We start from the raw sequence: 19003 nt of genomic DNA on the forward strand, positions 1-19003 counted from the left end.
CCGCCGTGTCACGCCCACCTATGTCCCGTCCTCCGCACCTGCCCTGAGCCTGAGGACCCTCAGGAAGCAGCTCCCGTCGCCCTGTCCTGTCCTTCAGGACTGGGGTTGGGGGAACAGAGACGGGCCCTGAGCCACATCCCTGAGCCCGCTCGCCCCAGTCAGTCCACGACGTGGCCCCGGTGGGACCCACGAAGCCACGCAGAGGGGAGCAGGCGAGCACCCCACGGGCTTGGGGCCCGGCATCTCCCGTACTGGCTTGGAGTTTCTTTTTTTCTTTTTTTTTTTTGCTTTTTGGGTCACACCTGGTGATGCACAGGGGTCACTCCTGGCTCTGCACTCAGGAATTACCCCTGGCTGTGCTCAGGGGAACATATGGGATGCTGGGAATCGAACCCGGGTTGGCCACATGCAAAGCAAATGCCCTCCCCGCTGTGCTATCGCTCCAGCCCCTGGAGTTTTCTTTTTAAGTCAAGGTATTCAAAGGGCGAGAGGAGGATGAGGTGGAGGGAACTTCCAGTGGGACCCGGCAGGGGTGTCCCGGGTTCAGGCGCTTCCAAATGGCTCAGGGACTTTCCGGTTTGTTCTGCTCGGGGGCCACACCCCGCAGGGCTGGGGGCCACTCCATGCCCAGTGCTCGGGGTCAGTCCTGATGGTGCTGGGGCGACCTGGGGGCCTTGTCTGTGCAAAGCCTCGCCCCAGCCCACTGGGCTTTGGGGCCTGTTTCTCTGGTTTGCTGCAGCCACACAAGCAGGCCCTCACACACAGTCACCGTCGCGAGCACTGTTTCTTGGGCACTGCTGCTCCCAGGGAGAAGCTCGTCCCTGTTGGCCTTTCTCTCGGGCAAGACCCCCTCCAGCCCCACCCATTTTCACAGATTCCAGCTTTCCCATATTCCCGTGTTCTCCATACTCAAAAGCCCACACGAGGGGCTGGGGTGATGGTACAGCAGGAAGGGTGTTTTCGCCTTGCACACCGCTGACTGGGTCCAAGCCCCGGCTCCCCAGATGGTCCCTGAGCATCAGGCGTGACTCCTGAGTGCAGAGCCGGGACTCAGCCCTGAGCACCGCCAGGAGTGGCTTCAAAACAGAAAGGACATAAATAAGCCCCTGTTTGCCCACCTGGACTGGGTGTTGCTTACCCAGGAGGGAAAACAGTGAGCAGGATGGGGGCGGGGAGCAGAAGGGGGAGAGGTCCCAACACACGGGCGACTCTGAGCACTCGGGGGTGGCACTGCTGGCTCGGTCACGCTGTCGGGCGTGAGCCGGGCGCGTCCCCGGGGCGGGCAGGGCTGCAGCGGCCAGAGCCCGGGCAGGGGTCATCGGCAGAGCACGAGCGGCCCCTGCCGAGAGGGGCGTGTTCGCGGCCCCGTGAGAAGGGGCTCTCGGGGTCTTCAAAGAGCCGCACCTGCCGCCCACACTCGCACCCGGGTGCTGCCCGCAGCCGCCCGGCCTCCTGCTGGCTCTGTCCACCCCGCTAAGAGCCCGGCCGCTCCCACCCAAGGCCAGCTGGACGGCGCCCGCGGGGCAGAGCGGGGCCATGCACGCTGCCTCCCTCCTGCAGCCCGCCCTGCTGCTCTGCTGCCTGGCCGCGCTCCTGCCTGCCCGGCCCGAGACGCTGTTCCACAGCCGGGACCGCTCAGACCTGCGGCCGCCGCCCGGGCGCCGTGCCCAGCCCATCGCTGACCTCCCGGGGGCGCAGGTAGGAGCCCGGGGACGCCTGACCCAGGGCACACGCACACGCAGCACATGCACAAACACACACACATACGCCCAGGACGCACACGCAGTACACACACAAGCACACACATGCGCCCAGGGTGTACACACAGTACACACACAAGCACACACACATACGCCCAGGACGCACACGCAGTACACACACAAGCACACACACATGCACCCAGGAGCACATACAGTACACACACGCACCCAGGGCGCGCACACACACACACACACAGTACACACACAACCACACACATGTGCCCAGGGAACACACACACGCAGTACACACACAAGTACACACATGCGCCTAGGGTGCACACGCAGTACACACACAAGCACACACACATGCTCCCAGGAGCACATACAGTACACACACGCACCCAGGGCGCACACACACACACACACACAGCACACACACACACACAGCACACACACACACACAGTACACACACAACCACACACATGTGCCCAGGGAACACACACATGCAGTACACACACAAGTACACACATGTGCCTAGGGTGTACACACAGTACACGCACAAGCACACATATGTCTGCACCCAGCTCTGCTGCCCGAACCATGTCCAGGACATCCGGGTGGACACACTACGCTTGCTCTTCCTCCCTGTGCCCTGGCCAGTGTCCCAGACCAATGCCCCCACACCCCTGGGCAGGAGCCCCAGGCGGGACCCCAGACAGGACCAGGCGGGACCCCCGGCAGTCAGACTCGCACCCTGTCCCGCAGCGGTTCCTGTCCAAGTACGGCTGGGCCGAGCCGCAGCCGCGCTCCCGGGCTCCGGCCCCCCTGGCCCAGGCCGTGCGCAGGTTCCAGAAGGTCAACGCGCTGCCGGCGAGTGGCCAGCTGGACGCGGCCACGCTGGCAGCCATGAACAGGCCCCGCTGCGGCGTCCCCGACACGCCGGCCCGGCCGCCCAGGGCCCGGCCCAAGCGCTCCCCGCGGCCGGCTGGGGCCCCCCACGTCTTCCCCAGGCGCACCCTGACCTGGCGGCTGATGGGCGAGGGCTACACGGGCCAGCTGGCCGCGGCCGAGCAGAGGCGGGTCCTGGCGCTGGCCTTCCGCATGTGGAGCGAGGTGGCGCCCCTGCATTTCCGCGAGGACCTCACGGGACCCGCCGCCGCCGTGGACATCAGGCTGGGCTTCGGCCGAGGTGAGGCCTCGCACCCCCGCTGAGCCCCAGACCCGCGTCCAGGCGCCCGGGACACGGGGGGGGGCTCACGGGGACACTGGGGGTTGGTCCCTCCTCACCACCTGAGCCGCCACTCCCGACCCTTAGTGACCCACATCCACAGCCAGCGGCTTCCCACCACCTCCACGAGAGGTGGGTTTGGGGCGTGGCTTCCTTGTGGCCCGGGTGGGGACAGGGTCCACCGCTCAGGGTCCACCGCTCCCGCTGGTCTGCCTGGGGACAGGGGCTGGGCTCACTCTGCGGTGCTTTGTGGGTCCAACCTGCACCACCACCATCAGCCCCCCTCTCTCCCTGCACCCCGGGGTGGCCCCTCGGGACCACAGACGTGCCCTGCCCCCCTCCAGGCCGGCACCTGGGCTGCCCTCGGGTGTTCGACGGGAGTGGACAGGAGTTCGCGCATGCCTGGCGCCTGGGGGACGTCCACTTTGATGACGACGAGCACTTCACCCCTCCCACCAGCGACGCGGGCATCAGCCTCCTCCGGGTGAGCGAGCCCAGATCAAACGGGCGTCAGTGTTCAGGGGCCCCGAGGGCTGCTGAGAAAGCTCTCGATCCCCGCCCTGTTCCCTGCTCCGACCCTCTGTAATGAGATCCCGCCCTGACAGGGGATCCTGTCCTCTCCTGGGACCTGGCCTGGGACATGGGTGTCCTAAGCCATGGGATCCTGTGTCATGGGATGTCATAAAATCCTGTTCTGTGCCATGGGATCCAGTCGTGGGATCCTGACCTATGTCATGGGATCCCACCCTGCTTCATGAGATCCCATCCCGTGTCATGAGATCCATCCTGTATCATAGGATCCTGTTCTGTCCTGTGTCATGGGATCCTGTTCTGTCCTGTCATGGGATCCTGCTCTCTGTCCTGTGTCATGGGATCCTGCTCCCTGTCCTGTGTCATGGGATCCTGTTCTGTCCTGTGTCATGGGATCCTGCTCCCTGTCCTGTGTCATGGGATCCTGTTCTGTCCTGTGTCATGGGATCCTGCTCCCTGTCCTGTGTCATGGGATCCTGCTCCCTGTCCTGTGTCATGGGATCCTGCTCTCTATCCTGTGTCACGGGATCCTGTTCTGTCCTATGTCATGGGATCCTGCTCTCTGTCCTGTGTCACGGGATCCTGTTCTGTCCTGTGTCATGGGATCCTGTTCTCTGTCCTGTGTCATGGGATCCTGCTCTGTCCTGTGTCATGGGATCCTGCTCTGTCCTGTGTCATGGGATCCTGCTCTCTGTCCTGTGTCATGGGATCCTGCTCTCTGTCCTGTGTCATGGGATCCTAGCCTATGTAACGGGATCCCATCCTGTGTCATGGGATCCTGTCGTGTGTCTCGGGATCTGCCCTCTGTAGAGCCGGGGGTGGACTGGTCGTGTCCTTCCCAGGTGGCCGTGCATGAGATTGGCCACGTGCTGGGTCTGGCGCACAGCTACAGGCCGGGCTCTATCATGCAGCCCAACTACCCGCCGCAGGCACCCAGGTTTGAGCTGGACTGGTCTGACCGCAGGGCCATCCAGAAGCTGTACGGTAAGAGCTCCCGGCCCCGCCGCCCGGACAGCATCCAGCCCTGTGGCGCTCAGGGGCCCTGGCCGAGACCCCCCAGGACACAGACTTTCCGGGGCGTTCTGGGAGCAGGGCAGCCAGACAGCCCCTGGGCAGCGCCCTGAGCACTGTCCTCGCTGGCACCCCTGCCCAGGGCCCTCCCCTGGGCTGGACGGGCCACCACTGGTCACCCACGGGGACTTACCGCAGACGCGCAGCTGCGGCCGGGGGCGTGGCCGGTGGCTGGCACTGCAGCCCCTGGGTCTCCTGCAGGCGCCTGCGAAGGGCCCTTCGACACGGCCTTCGACTGGGTCCGCAGAGAGCGGGGCAGCGACGGGCGCGTGAGCGTGCGCTTCAGCACCTACTTCTTCCGCCGCGGCTGGTACTGGCTGTACGAGAACCGCAACAACAGGACCCGCTACGGGGACCCGCTGCCCCTCCTGCTGGGCTGGCACGGGATCCCCCCGCGCGACATCGATGCCTTCGTGCACGTCTGGGCCGGCACGAGAGACGAGCGCTACTTTTTCAAAGGTGAAGTCCCGGGTCAGGCGCTCAGAGTCCCGGCTGGGGCCCCGTCGTCACGCACTGGCAACCCCTTGCTCTGGGGGGCGGCCGGCCCCGGAGCCCTTTAAGAAGCGTCAATGTGGGCTGGAGCCATAGCACAGCAGGGAGGGTGTTTGCTTGCATGCAGCCGACCCGGGTTCGATTCCCAGCATCCCATATGATCCCCTGAGCACTGCCAGGAGTCATTCCTGACTGCAGAGCCAGGAGTGACCCCTGAGCACCGCTGGTGTGACCCCAGAAAAAAAAAGCAAAAAATACAAAGAAGCTTCAATGTGGGCCCAAGTGATAATACAGCAGGCAGGACTCTGGCCTTTCGTGTGGCTGACCCACAGGGTCCCCAGCTAGGAGTGACCCCTGGGCACTGTGCGGTGTGGCCCCAGGCAGGACAGCTCAGGGCGGAGTGCTCGCTCTTGCTCCCAGAGGCCGCGTTTAATCTCAGGGAGAACCAAAAAAGGTCCCGGGAAGGAGGCGTGAGGGTGTCTCGTTCTGCCGGGGTGAGAACTTCACACTGGGGCCACTCTGGGACGTTTCTAGCCTCATAGAATGTTCTAGAGGGCTGCACGCCAGTTTGAAGGGGGACCGTGAACAGAGGGGAGGTCAGCACGGCCCCAGGGGGGCGGTCACAGACACGAAGGGCAGAGAAGCTTCGGGTGGAGCCTGCGAGGAGGAGGAGGGAGCTGAGGTGACCCGGGACTCCCCGAGGACGGGTCAGGGGCAGACAAGCTCCTTGAACCCAGAGCCTCCCGGCCGGGGCCCTGCACTGGGCGTGGCCCCACGGGCGGTCAGAGGCCTAATGGGGCCGTATAGGAACGTGAGTGCGTGGCCAGAGGCAGAAGTTGAGACCGTGGGTCTGGGGGTGCGTGAGCCCTGACGCTCCTTGCTGACGTGTCCCCGACCACTCTGGGCCCGCCTCCTCGGCCCCACCACCCCGAGAGGCGCCGAGTGGACACATGTGACCAAGCTCACGCGAGCAGCAGGGACGCGGGGCATGAACCAGGGAGCTGGGTACACTCACCCACGACGCCCTGCGTGGACCCGCCTTCACGTCCCCTCGTCCCACACAGGAAGGGGGGGCTTTGCTGCCGTCCACTGAAGCCCCCGGCCTGGCCCTGGGCGTGCGAAGCGCAGAGTTTAGGAATCCGGGCCGCGATTTCTTTCTTTCTTTTTTTTTTTTAAAATGTTTTTTTTATTGAGGTACTGTAATTTACAAAGTTATTCATAGCTCCCACCTTTACAATCAGTCAAGATCAAATTCCATGTGTATGGTTTACCCAACCTCAGATCTCAACCTCATCACACATCACTCCCGCCTGGGCCCTGGGGCCATATGGGGTGCCAGGGACCGAACCCGGATCAGCCGCATCGCGAGGCAAACGCCGTAACTGCTGTCCTATCACTCTGGCTCTCCGGGCCGCGATTTCACCCAGGCGGCGGGGACGCCTTGTAGAATGGGGTCGTGGGGGCGGTTCTACCGCAGGTAGCGGACCCCGACTCCCAGGCCAAGACCGCGACTGGGGCAGGACCGGGTCTCAGCATCTCACGTCCCAAACCCTGCGGGTGGGGCACGGGCCACACTCGTCCCCACGGCCCCTTTCCGTTCCCAGCAGTAACTCTGGACGGAGGGCAGGCCGGGAGGGCAGGCCGGGAGGGCCGGCCGGGGAGGGAGGCCAGGACGCGGCGGGCCCGGAAGGGAACCGCAGCTGCGTCCCAGGCGCCGTTTCCCGGGACAGCGGGAGTCCCAGGCGGCATCCCGGCAGAGGGCAGGCTGCCTGGAGGTGGGGGCGTACCTCTGTCTCCGCATTTGTGATATGGAGACAGTGGGGAAACGAGAAGATTCCAGAACTATGGGTACAGAGAGATTCCAATAAGGCCCCTGAAAGAGCCCCACGATGACAAACACGTGCATCAGACGGCGGCACAGGCCTTGGCCTGGGAGAGGCGGGTTCGAGGTGCCAAAGAATAGGGGTGGGGAGGACCTCGCTCGTCCTGTGTCTTTTAGGGGTGCCTAAGGCAGCAGGGACGCCCAAGGAGGCAGACTGACCCAGCTCCCCTCCCCCCCGGGCGGGGCAGAGGCTGGGCCTGTGTTCGCGGCCATTCTGTTGGGATCTGAGCCGACCAGCGGCCACTGACGCTGTCCCTGCCGCTCAGGGATGCAGTACTGGAGGTACGACAGCGAGAAGGATCAGGCCCACAGCAGGGACGAGCAGGGGCGAAGTTACCCCAGGCTCATTTCGGAGGGGTTCCCCGGCGTCCCGAGCCCCCTGGACACCGCCTTCTACGACCGACAGAAGCAGCTGATTTTCTTCTTCCAAGGGGCCTTGGTGAGTGGACAGGGGGACGCTGTCCGGGCCAGCCCCGGCTGGGAGATGCGTCAGGGTGCGCCGGCCGGCGGAGACCTGGGTTTGATTCCTGGCCGCCCTGGGCTGCAGCCGAGGCTGGGCCCGTGGCCCTGCACTTACCCCGCTCCAAGGCAGCGCCCCTCGCCCTCCCCGTATGACCCCCTTGCACCCACCCAAGCGTCAACATTGCCTGACCAGCAGAAACTGGGTTTCTCGCTGGGTTTCTGGCGTATCTTTGGGCCACACCTGCTGGTGCTCAGGGCCGACTCCTGGCGGTGGACAGGGGCCACGCAGAAATGTGTTTTCAAGTAAATTTTTGGCACCCCGCCCCACCAATTCTGAGCCATACAGACCCCCTCCCCCTCCCCCCTTTGGAACCAGGGCAGACGCGGGGTCTTCTTCCTCTGCCCCGCCTCACAGGTGTTCGCGTTCGACGTCGGCAGCAACCGAGTCCTGGACTCTTACCCGAGGAAGATCACGGAGGTCTTCCCGGCCACGCGGCCCCGAGACCACCCGCTCAGGAGCCTGGACGCCGCCTACTACTCCTACGCCCACCGCGCCCTCTTCCTGCTCAAGGGCCGCCACTACTGGCAGGTGGCCCGGGAGCCGCCCGACGCCCTGCTCCCCAGGCGGCCCGTCTCGGGGACGTGGCTCGACATCTGTGACGTGCACACGTCCGCCCTGAGCATGTGACGGAGGTGGGCTGGCCAGCACGCTGTCCCCTCGGGGGTCCTGTCTCTGCTCCAGGTGGGCCGGCCAGCACGCCTGTCCCCTCGGGGGCCCCGTCTCTGCCCCAGGTGGGCCGGCCAGCACGCTGTCCCCTCAGGGGCCCTGTCTCTGCCCCAGGTGGGCTGGCCAGCACGCTGTCCCCTCAGGGGCCCTGTCTCTGCCCCAGGAAACCCGGATCCCATTTCCCACAGCTCAGGGCCGGGCCAGGAGGCAGGAGCCACCCCGGGGGCCAGGGCAGGCGGCTGAGGCTCCGGAACCCCAAGTACCCGTCCTGTCTAATGGGACCAAAGAGGAACGTCCCGCCAGGGCCCGTTCTGAAAGGCACCTGGAGGCGGCCACTGGGTGGGGCCGGGGGTCTCCCAGCCCGGAGCTTTCCCTGCTGCTGGGGGTCTGGTCCAGGCCTCGGCCCACCCCGACGGGCCCAGACAGCAGCGTTCTGGGCTCACGAATATTCCCACAGGGCTTGTTCTCAGCCCTGCGAGGCGAGAGGCTGTCAGCCCCTGTGTCCTGAGGGCCGACAGCCAGGTCAGACTCAGACCTGGAATTTTACTTTTCCTCCCTCAATTGCGCCGCCAACAGGCTCTAACGCCTCTAACTTTCACAAACTCTGGGGACTGTGACGTGGGCAAAAGCCCCAAGGTCAGAGCGACAGCAGGACGACGGGCAGTGAGATGCCCCGAGAAGCTCCTGTGGTTTGGGGGCCGCCCGCTCCGACGGCTCCAGCGGGGACGTGCAGCAGCTGGAGTCGGGAAGGACCAGCCGAGGGCCACGGGTCCTGAAGGCCTCTCCCCGCGGGCCGCCACGGTCCTGCGTTGACAAGGGAACCGCATCTTCCCACCGAGCCGGCCTCTAGGACAAGGGATGCCCCCCGCAGCAGCCTGACTCGGGGCCGGGAGTCCGTCCAAGGACCAGGCGGCCGAGACCCAGGCCGACGGCAAAGGCCCCACGGGCGCCCCAGCTCACGCCGGGCCATGCTCTAGCTCACCCGGCCCTCGGAGGGCATCGGGCGGCCGGGGGTGGCTCCAGGCCTGCCCCGCTGGGGACCTTGGGGACCTTGGCCCTGAGGCGTGAGGACACACCATGTGCAGGGGGCCCCGGCCCCTGCTGCCTGCACCTCCTCAGACCCGCCCGCGTCCACAACCGAGTGAAGGACACGAAGGGCAAGAGACGCCGCCAGTTTAAATAAATAATTTATTTATTCAAAATAGTTTTCTTCCCGTATATATTCACAGTTTCAAGTTTAGAAGTGGAAAACTGGGGGCGCGGCTGGGTGGGGAGACGGTCCCCCCGCCCCCCCAGGGTGCAGCCCGGCCTTCCCGTGCCCTGGGGCAGGAGCTCCGTGGAGGAACAGGGGTTCCCCGGCCACCCCCGGCCACCGTCACACCGTGCAGCTCTGGGTCCCCAACCACGGCCCGCGGGGCGGCAGACGCAGCGCAGCTCCGGGTCCGAGCCCATCGGGCTCCTGGCAAAGAGGCCACAGCGTTCGCCCGTGTCTCACGGGGTTTAATGAGGAGCACCGGTCAGCGAGGCTGGGGCTGGGGCGTGGCCTCGGGGCCCTCGGGGGCGCCGCCGCGGGCCTGCAGGTTCAGCAGGCGCACCAGGAGCGCGACCCTCTCGCGCAGGCCGGCGCCCTTGTCCGCCGTGGCCCTCAGCAGCTGCGCGTACACCTGCCTGTGCCTCTCCAGGGCCGCGTCCTCCTCGGCGCTGCTGCGGGCGGGAGAAGGAGCGTGAGGGGCCCTCGGCGCACCTGGGGGCACCTGCTCTCGGGGGTCTTCACTCCAGGGACTAGTGTCCGACCCCCCAGACGGGCCCCAGGGCTGGGTGACGAGAGCGTCCACTGCCGGGGGCCGGACGCAGACACAACCGCCCCTGCATGCGCCCGGCTGTGAGAACCCATCGAGCTGACAGCCCGGCAGCCCCTGCTCGAACCCTCACCGTGTCCACAGGCACCGGGCCCACGACCCCCAGCCACACCGCCCCTCAGGGCGAGGACAGACTTCTCCGAGGCTCCACAGTGCGGCCCGGACTCTGCCCGCCCCTCCCCTCCAAGGCCCCATGCTGAGACGGGCAAACCGCCGGTCAAGTTGAGAAGCCCTGAAGTGGAGGGGCCGTGGACACCCCGGGTGGGCTGTGGGGGGTTCCAGGCCGGGGCGCCCCAGGATGGAGCCCTGCCCGCCAGCTACAAGGCAAACGGGGCGATGCGCACAGGAAGCTGGAGCCACGGGGTGCCGGCCGCCAGGGCGGGACTGACGATCCCTCAGGGCTCGGACCCTGACTGGACGCCACCCCTACCCAGAGCCCCCGCCAGACAGCCCAGCCGAGACCCACTGACCAGCTGGCACGCCCACCTGCCCAACAGGCTCCGGCGACCAGTGGCCAGTGCGTCTGTCTCCTGACCGGCTGCCGAGTGGCTGCCTGAGCCCCTCCCCCCAGTGCTCTCCCGGACTAGTGTCAACCGAGGAGTGACCGTGCTGGCCCCAGGAGCAGCTTTTCTGTTGCTCCTTTTCCGTTCCACTGGGCCCAGCGCTCCCGACGCCCACAGGCGAGCAGGCAGCACAGAGCCGAGCCCCGCGGGCAGGTCTGGGCCCACTCTGCAGACGCCTGCGTCCCACGGAGGCAGGACCTGGCCAGGCCCCGTGCTCAGATCCCACTGACGGATGCACGACCACCACCACCACCCCTGGGGCGGGGAGGCAGGAGGGGCGGGGTGAGCACTGCTCCCCGGGGCAGGTGCCGGGACTTCCCGGCTCCTGGCATCACTCCGGCACAGCGACTGTCGGAGACCCCTCCGCCCGCTCCCGCGGCTCTGCCGTGTGGCACCTCACAGCCCTGCCGGGACACAGCAGCACCCGGCACCCGCCGTGTGGGGACGCAGCCCCCCAGCGCGGGGCAGATTCCCAGGAAGGGGCCAGGAGAGACCCCCGTGCCCTGCGACCCACCTCGCCTTCCTTTTCGCCGAGGACAGCAGCTTGATGGACTGCAGGAGGAGGAAGGAGAAGCGCGACTCGAATATGCTGAGGAGCTTGACCACCTCTTCCCGGTGCAGGCTGGGAGCAGCTTCGGCTGTGCGGGCGGCGGGATCGGACTCGAGCTACGGAAGCGACACCGGTCATTCAGCCCGCGCCACAGCGCAGCGACACCCGCCCACCTCCCCAACGTGACGAGTCCTCTGCGGGCCAGGAAGGGGTGGGCGAGTGGGCCACTGGCACGGGCAGGGCTTCGAGACCCCCGACCCGCACGCTAGGCAGCTTCAGGAAGTCAGTTCTGAAAGGCTCAAGGGCCTTTTCTTTTTTAGGGGGGGGCCGGGGGCCACACCCGGGGTGTCAGGGCTGACTCCTGGCTCTGCACTCGGGAATCACTGTGGCGGTGCTCAGGAGCCACACGGGATCCTGCGGATGGAACCGGGCCGGCTGTGTGCAAGGCAAGCGCCCTCCCCTGTGCTATCCTTCCAGCCCCACTCCCGGGCCCGTCCTCGCCGGAAGGTGGTAGAACTGTACAGGACTGTCTGCTCCTGGGGAGTTCGTAGCTACAGTCTACGGGGGCTTGGTGACCAGAGTCCAGGGGCCTTTCCGAGACTTTCTTTAAAAGATGTGTTTATAAAATTCAAGAATCAGGTGATTCCAAGAGGAAGGGACAAGGGAACGGCCATGATGCTCAGGGGCTTCTCCCAGCTCGGTTCCCGTGTGGGACAGACCCTGGGGCTCCCGCAGACACCACCTGCGCTGCAGCCACGGAGGGACCGCGGCCTGTTACTGCACTTCCACGTAGCAGGCAGAGGCGCGTGTGTGCACATACAACGTACATGCGCACACACACAAACGCGCAGACCGCCTGTCTCTCATCACTTAGCACCCACAGGCGCGGAGCCTCTGGAAGGGCCTCCCCACTCACGGGCTCAGGCTCCTCTTCAAGCTCCTTCTGGATGAGCTGGAAGGCGTGCTTAGTCCTCACCATCACGTCCAGGGCCCCGGAGAGGGTCTTCAGTTTCCCGACGTTGCTATTTTGACCTGGCGGATTAGACACAAAGCAATCATTCCCCACGTACGAGTCCAGAAATCCATCCTGGATCAAGCTGCCGGCGGAAATCCGGATTTCTCAGCACTAGAGAGAGCGGCTTACAGGAATCCTCTAATCTCCTAACCCCGTCCGGAACGTCCCGCTCCTGGGGGCGGTGGGGGCGCCCCACCCTGGGAGCACCACGACAGGGAGTGTGGCCGAGGAAACCTGCAAGCACAGCCCAACGCTGTCGGCCACGGCTCTCCGCGGCTCCACATGGGCCTGGCTCCTTGTAATGTTTTTTTTTTTTTTTTTTCTTTTTGGGTCACACCCAGCGATGCTCAGGGGTTACTCCTGGCTCTGCACTCAGGAATTACTCCTGGCAGTGCTTGGGGGACCATATGGGATGCTGAGGATCGAACCCGGGTCGGCCGCGTGCAAGGCAAACGCCCAACCCGCTGTGCTATCGCTCCAGCCCCACTGTTCTGGTTTTTAATATGTTTTTTTAATTCTAGGCACTGGAGTGGATAAAACGGCAAAGGGCCAAATCCCACACACGACACACCCAGCACTGCATCTCCCCCGAGCGGCAGCTTCCCACTGGACAACGGGCCTTGGCTCCTGCTGCTCGGGGCCCCTCTGGGCTGTTCCCACTCCGCCCAGCCGGACACCCTCCCTTTCACCCCTTCTTATGGCTACGATCAACCCGCTGCCACCGGCAGTTTCTCTCCTCGGCCTCTGTGGACACTCCCATGTCCCAGCAGTGACAAATGCCATCCTGACTCTTTGTCTGGGGCCACACCCAGCTGTGCTCAGGGCTGACCCCTGGCTCTACACTCGGGAATTACTCCCGCTGGGTCTCGGGGACCGTGTGGGGTGCCGGGGATTGAACCCGGGCTGGCCGCGTGCAAGGCAAGCTCCCTCCCTGCTAAATTTCCCCCTCCCCTCTGACCTCACCACTGTATTCTGAAGGACCGTGAACTACATGCACATCAGTACCCTGAGCCACTGGAGGTGACCCGATCACCTCCTCAGCCCAGAACGGGCTTGAACAGCAGCAGCTTTTCCTGGTCTGGGCCGGCACCAACTGCAGGAACTGCAGGAAACAGCCTTGCTTCCACCCCCGAGGCGTGCCTGCGTCTCCTGTCAGACGACCCAGCACTAAGCCAGCACCCGCGGGTCTGAGAAACGGAAAGCCGGGACTCACTGGCCATCTGGAACTCGGCAAAGGCCACCCGCTCCAGCTGGACTCGGAGCAGCTCGCAGGGCGCGTCCTTCAGCAGCTGGAAGAGCTTCCCGGCCTTGCTGTAGTGCAGGTCCGCCAGCAGGCGGTGCTGCTTCCTCAGGTGCTCGTCACCCACCTGCGACCAAGGGCTCAGTGAGCACCGGGCCCAGCCCGGCTGCACCATGACACACCCTGGAACCCAGCCACGTGCAGCCACGGAGCACACACAGTAAGCACAGCCACGGAACACACACAGTAAGCACAGCCACGGAGCACACACAGTAAGCACAGCCACAGAGCACACACAGTAAGCACAGCCACGGAACACACACAGTAAGCACAGCCACGGAGCACACAGTAAGCACAGCCACGGAACACAGTGACACACGCCTGGAGCTGGCCGCACGCAGCCACGGAAGCATGTGGCCCGGGCAGCGGTTGCTTCCAGGGTCCCTTCCTCGGTGGGTCCGAGAGCCCCAGGGAGAAGCGCCCACCCTCCTCGCGGGCATCCTGTAGTCCCGGCACTGCAGCCAGGACACTGTCCGGACCCCAGACTCTTCCCGGGACAGCGGCAGCAGACAGGGCAGCCCTGCGGCCCGGGCGCCAGTACCTGGTTGCGCAGGCAGCTGTGGTACATGGAGGCCAGCCGGTGGTGGATGGTGGCGGCCCGGTACTGGCACAGGGGCTGCCGTGCCGATGCCGAGTCCACGTCGCAATGCTTCAGCGACTTCAGCATGGCCTCGCTGACCTCCTTCTCGATCTGCATGTGGGGGGGGGGGGCGCCGTGAGTTCCACGGGCCCCTCCGGCCACCTCAGCTGCGGGAGTGCCCCCCCCCCGCCCCAGGGGACGGGCGGCAGCACCTGCTCCTGGGCCTTCCGGGACAAGGGCGCGAAGTCCTGCTGCAGGGTGGCCATGGTGAAGTAGGTGGTGGACAGCTCCCAGTTGACCGAGTCCCACACGGCCGGGTGCACGTCCCGGCTGCCCAGGGCCCGCAGCGCCTTCAGGTAGTAATCCACGGCCTGCGGGGACACGGGCTCGAGCTCCAGGAGGGCGCGGGGAGCCGCCCCTGCCGCCGCCACCCGTCCTCCTGGGCCCCGGGCGACGCCCAGGCCTGCTGCAGAGGCAAAGGGCGGACTAGGGTGCTGCGCCCTTGGCGTTTTATCTTTCAGGAAACAAAACTAGCGGACCAGACGAGAGCCGCCAGCCCCGCGGGCGGCCCGCACCTTGTTGTAGTAGAGGCCCTCCTCCGGGGAGAACTCGCGCTCCAGCCCGCCCGCGCCGCAGTGCGCCTGCGCGCAGATCCGCATGAGCCGGCCGGTGTTGCACAGCAGCAGTGCGGCGTTGGCGGCGTCGGCGATTGACTCGAAGTTGTGGATTCCCTTTTCAAAGCAAGAAAAGCTTTTTTTCCACAACTGTTGCTCTGCGGCAGACACACTTTTGCTCACTTCACACAAAAGAGAAAACAGCCGTGTAAGCGTGGGCAGTGGCGCCTCTCCCCGCCCCGAGCCGCCGAGGAAAGGAGGCAGAGTGCGGGCCTCGCGCCCAGGCCCTGCGGTGAGGGCCACAGGCCGCGGGCTGCGCTGGGGCTCTCCTGGGGCCAACCCGGTGGTGCACAGGGCTCACTCCCGACTCTGTGCTCAGAGCTGACTCCCGACTCTGTGCTCAGGGCTCACTCCTGGCTCTGTGCTCAGGGCTGACTCCCTACTCTGTGCTCAGGGCTCACTCCCGACTCTGTGCTCAGGGCTCACTCCTCGCTCTGTGCTCACTCCTGGCTCTGTGCTAGGGCTGACCTCCAACTCTGTGCTCAGGGCTGACTCCCGACTGTGCTCAGGGCTGACTCCCGACTCTGTGCTCAGGGCTCACTCCCGGCTCTGTGCTAGGGCTGACCCCCAGCTCTGTGCTCAGGGCTGACTCCTGGCTGTCTCGGGGCTCACTCCTGGCAGGCTTGGTGGGTCACATGGGTGCTGGAGATCGAACCCTGGTTGGAGACATGTAAGGAAAGTGCCCTATGGCAATACTATCCCTCCAAGCCTAATAATGTAATTACTTATGAAACTAGAACCTAAATTTCCTTGAAGCATAGGCTAAATTATCTTTGTTGCTTTTGGGCCACACCCAGTGGTGCTCAGGCCTTACTCCTCCTGGCAGTGCTCAGGGAACTAAATGATCCCAGGTCAGTCTGTCCTATCGCTCCGGCCCCTAAGCCGCTGACTTGAGCACAGAGCACTTTTCAGAGACTCGGGCCGGGCCTGGAGGTGAGGCAGACCCTCTCCCCCTGCTCTGCCCCCACAGCTGCGGGATCGCCAGGAACCCCGGGAAGCCTCGGCTCTGGCTCTGCCTCGTCCTGACCACAGCTGCGTCCCTGTTTCCCTCCTCTGGGCTGCTGCCGGTGTGCCGCGGCAGTGAACTCTGACCTCTGCACGCCCACAGGCGCCTCCAACTCAGAAGGGGCCCGGCTGAACCCTGTGCCCACCCGGTCTGCACAGACCCCGTCCTGACCCCCTGGGCCTGGCACCACCTCAGGCGCCCCCCCAAACGCTGCCCGCGGTGTGCACAGCCCTGTGCACGGCGGTCTGCGCACGCCCCATGCAGCGCCCACCCCGGGGGGCTCCCCCCGCCCCCCCGCCCCACTCTGCCCTGCACGCACCAACACCCCAAGCACTGCTCGGAGACCCGGGGCAGAGCTCTCCCGGGACGGGGAGGAGAACCAAGCCGCAGCGGCGCCCAGACCCAGCACATGGCCAGCTCACGCCCGGGCCGAGGTGTGGACGAGAGGCCGTGCCTCTCTCCCGAAGGTTCACGGAGGCTCCCGTGTGCCAGGCTCCCGTGCCAGAAAGCCAAGCGCCACCGTCCCGGCCTGAACCGCGTGCCGGCGAGACTGGCGGGAACAAGCGCCCCGGGACTCACCCACGCGCTCGCCCTGCAGCGCCGCCGCCTGGTTCATGTAGAAGACGCCGATCTCGTTCCTGATGTTGCCCATCCTCTTCAGGATCTGCACGTACTGCTCGGGGTTCTGGCTCTTTAAGTCACTGAACTGCAAGATCTCGTTAGCAGCTTCGTAGCATTTGCAGCTGACAGAGAGCTGACTCTCCAGGTCCGTGGACAGGTCAGTGGCCCACGCAAACCCTTAAAGAAAGAGAAAAACGCAAGAGTCCAGTGGATTCTTCTTCCTTAGTACCCACATAACTGATATTTCAGACAAAAATAACCGAATCTACACAATGAAGCGTCAACATACCAAGATTCCCCTAAAACAACCAACCAGTATCTTAAATTTCAAAGCTAAGAGCACTTTACAGAATTCTTACTTTCTTGGGACACGTTTGGTTAAAAGAAGTATTTTCTCGCCCATCCGAGACGACCCCCTGGCCCAGAGCCCAGACCCACCGCTGTCCACACCAACACCGAAGCCCTTCGTCCTTCTCCATCACTGCGGCTAGTTCTCGAAGCACAGCTGCCGGCCCCCAGAGGCCTGTCCGACAGCGTGTCGGAGCAAGCAGGGTGGCCGAGGGGCAGCACGCCCCCGGGACCAGGGCGGGGCACCAGGTGCAGCGCCAGTGCTCAGGGAACATCCTCGCACGTTCCCGCCGGGGGCGGCACACTCAGCATTCCCACACCGTGTGACAACCTGAGCCAGCACCACTTGGGTCAGGATAATTCGAGAAATGAAAAAGGAGCAGAAGAAAAAGGCAGAGAAATCTCTGCAGTGAGACTCTCCCCAGGTGCTTCCCGGGGACCAGCCAGATTTGGGGCTCACGGCTTCCGGCCTCCAGCCCACAGGAGGCTCCTGCTGCAAACAGCGACTCTGGGGGGCTGCACGCCGGGTGGCCGGGACCGTGTCAGCTGGAGTGGACCTGGACCGAGCCAGGAGCAGCCCGAGCCCCTGCCGCCACCGCCAGAAACGGAGTGGGTTGAACATGAAGAATTCCCATTTTTAATACAATTTTAACACAGGACACACTATTATAACTTTTTTCATTTCAATGCCTCAGTGGTCCACAAACCATTTCTCCTATTTTCACGTCCACAGGTCTAAAATGCTAAAACTAAAGAGTGATTTCCTGACGCAACTCTCAGCTACCGAAACTGCGGGTGCTTAAGTAACTGCACTAAGGAGGAGGAGGGAGGGATTCCAATACTGGGATTACCTTTCCTGATTTCCCAGAATTCTAACCGGGCAACTCCAAACACGTGACAGTAAGCTAGGCGGACAGCTAGGAACTGAATTTAAAAGAGGATGTCTGAATATTTGCTTCCGGGAATCATGCCCAAGACAAGCCACCGTTAGCCTTTTCCGAAGAAGAGCACAGCGCCACACACACACACACGCGCGCACGCGAGAGATCACGCTCCTTTCCCAGTGAAGGAACAAGGGCCGGGGAGGTGGCCCAGCGGTCTAGTACCTGCCGTGTGAGGCCCTGGGCTTGGTGTCAGCAACACAGTAAATACACGCACACGCTCAAACTCACGGAGAGCAATGAATCCGCGAAAACCAAGCAACTGCCGGAACCCGGAGAAGGTTCCCGCTGCCTTCCCGGGCCGTACCTTGGCAGCTGGACTCGCGGTGGAGGCTGTGCAGGATCTCCTGGTCCTCCTTCGTCTGGTAGTTGAACTCCTCCAGGTGCGCGGCCCGGTTGCTGGCGTTCTGGGCCAGCATGAGCTGGATGTCCCCGCAGAGCGTGAGGTACTGGGAGAGGAACAGCAGCACCTCCGAGAGCACGTTGGTGCAGAGGCAGCAGTAGGTGTCTGCGGCGGGAGGGCGCGCGGACAGTCAGGGCCACAGGGACCGCCCCCGCGGCACTGACGCCGAGCTCCGCCATCAGGGCGGCCAGCGGCTTCAGGGAGAGCCGGCCCGCTCGGCAGAAACCCGATTCTCGGTCTGCGCGGACACTGCAGGCCCCGAGAGGGGCGACCTGCTGGCCCTCCCTCGGGCGGCGCTGCCCTCCCCCCGAGACTCACCGTGGCTCTGCAAAGCCAGCTTGATGTAGCGCAGCGCCCGGCCGTACTTCTGAAGGCTCATGGCCGCGTCCGACAGCACGTAGTAGGCCTTGGAGGACTTGAGGATCAGCTGCAGCTTCATCTTATGCTGCCAGGAGCCAGGGGTCATCCCAGACTGGATGGAGGAGTGGCCCTTCTGCAGGGCGCCCACTGCGGGGCAGGGAAAGGCGGCACGTCACACGGAAGCAGGCACCCGAGACCGCCACTCCTGCTCCCAGGGGGCCACAGTCCAGACTGGGAGCCGGAATGTTCCAGAACAAGCCTGACCGCTGTGGCCACAGCGCCCATGGACTTGTGGGGCCCTCCGCTTCCCTGCAGCCTACGCTCGGCTCACACGCACCTTGGGCCCGCCCTGCGCCTCCTGTCGGCCACACTCGGTCCCCTACCCCCAAGCCAGCACGGCCCTCGGCGGCCACTGCAACCTTCCTCGGCTAACACAGGGACCAGGGACCTGTGTCCCTGCAGACCTGAGGGACTGATGGTGCCAACAGGAGAGGGGATACTGGATGCAGCGGGAAGGCCCCATGCCAAGCCGGCTCCTGGTTTTGGTGACGCAAAATACTTCTAAAGAAACGGACGGGGGTGTGTGGGAGAACACGGCTTCTCAGGACGGGAAAAGCCGCCCCAGCAGCTGCCTCTGGCCACAATGAGGGTCCATCTCGTGTCCCGTCTCGTCTCTGTGACGGCCCGTG

The 19003-nt window shown here is 64.6% G+C and overlaps 2 protein-coding genes across 5 annotated transcripts in view; one reads left to right on the forward strand and one right to left on the reverse strand.

Annotated features, from left to right (window-relative positions):
- The first annotated feature begins 1536 nt into the window (after positions 1–1536).
- Positions 1537–8055, forward strand: MMP21 (matrix metallopeptidase 21). Its single transcript, XM_004617801.2, has 7 exons — positions 1537–1698; positions 2467–2890; positions 3274–3413; positions 4303–4444; positions 4733–4990; positions 7172–7344; positions 7783–8055. Exons 1-7 carry the CDS (start codon positions 1537–1539, stop codon positions 8053–8055), a joined length of 1572 nt encoding a protein of 523 aa, XP_004617858.2.
- Positions 8056–9264: 1209 nt separating this feature from the next.
- The window catches only part of EDRF1 (erythroid differentiation regulatory factor 1), a 28269-nt gene continuing 18530 nt past the window's right edge, over positions 9265–19003 (reverse strand). For 2 of the 4 annotated variants that reach the window (XM_055119302.1, XM_055119300.1), the window contains 10 exons: positions 18273–18461; positions 17859–18059; positions 16221–16439; positions 14537–14757; positions 14174–14332; positions 13923–14072; positions 13295–13448; positions 11983–12098; positions 11031–11182; positions 9265–9798 (listed from right to left, as the gene is read on the reverse strand). In XM_055119302.1, the coding sequence (XP_054975277.1) occupies positions 9612–9798; positions 11031–11182; positions 11983–12098; positions 13295–13448; positions 13923–14072; positions 14174–14332; positions 14537–14757; positions 16221–16439; positions 17859–18059; positions 18273–18461 (1748 nt within the window). In that variant the 3' untranslated portion in view covers positions 9265–9611. Of the gene's footprint in view, positions 9799–11030; positions 11183–11982; positions 12099–13294; positions 13449–13922; positions 14073–14173; positions 14333–14536; positions 14758–16220; positions 16440–17858; positions 18060–18272; positions 18462–19003 lie in introns of those variants that run through there. The other 2 variants (XM_055119301.1, XM_055119303.1) reach the window with 2 other exon arrangements.

Source organism: Sorex araneus, chromosome 11 (assembly GCF_027595985.1).
Source record: "Sorex araneus isolate mSorAra2 chromosome 11, mSorAra2.pri, whole genome shotgun sequence".
Taxonomy (NCBI): Eukaryota; Metazoa; Chordata; class Mammalia; order Eulipotyphla; family Soricidae; genus Sorex; species Sorex araneus.

Excerpts from the sequence above, each read along its gene's own strand:
- MMP21 (XM_004617801.2), top strand. The coding sequence starts at position 1,537 with ATGCACGCTGCCTCCCTCCTGCAGCCCGCCCTGCTGCTCTGCTGCCTG. Across the intron at positions 1,699-2,466 it reads CTGACCTCCCGGGGGCGCAG|CGGTTCCTGTCCAAGTACGG; the intron begins GTAGGAGCCCGG and ends CCTGTCCCGCAG. Across the intron at positions 3,414-4,302 it reads CGGGCATCAGCCTCCTCCGG|GTGGCCGTGCATGAGATTGG; the intron begins GTGAGCGAGCCC and ends TGTCCTTCCCAG.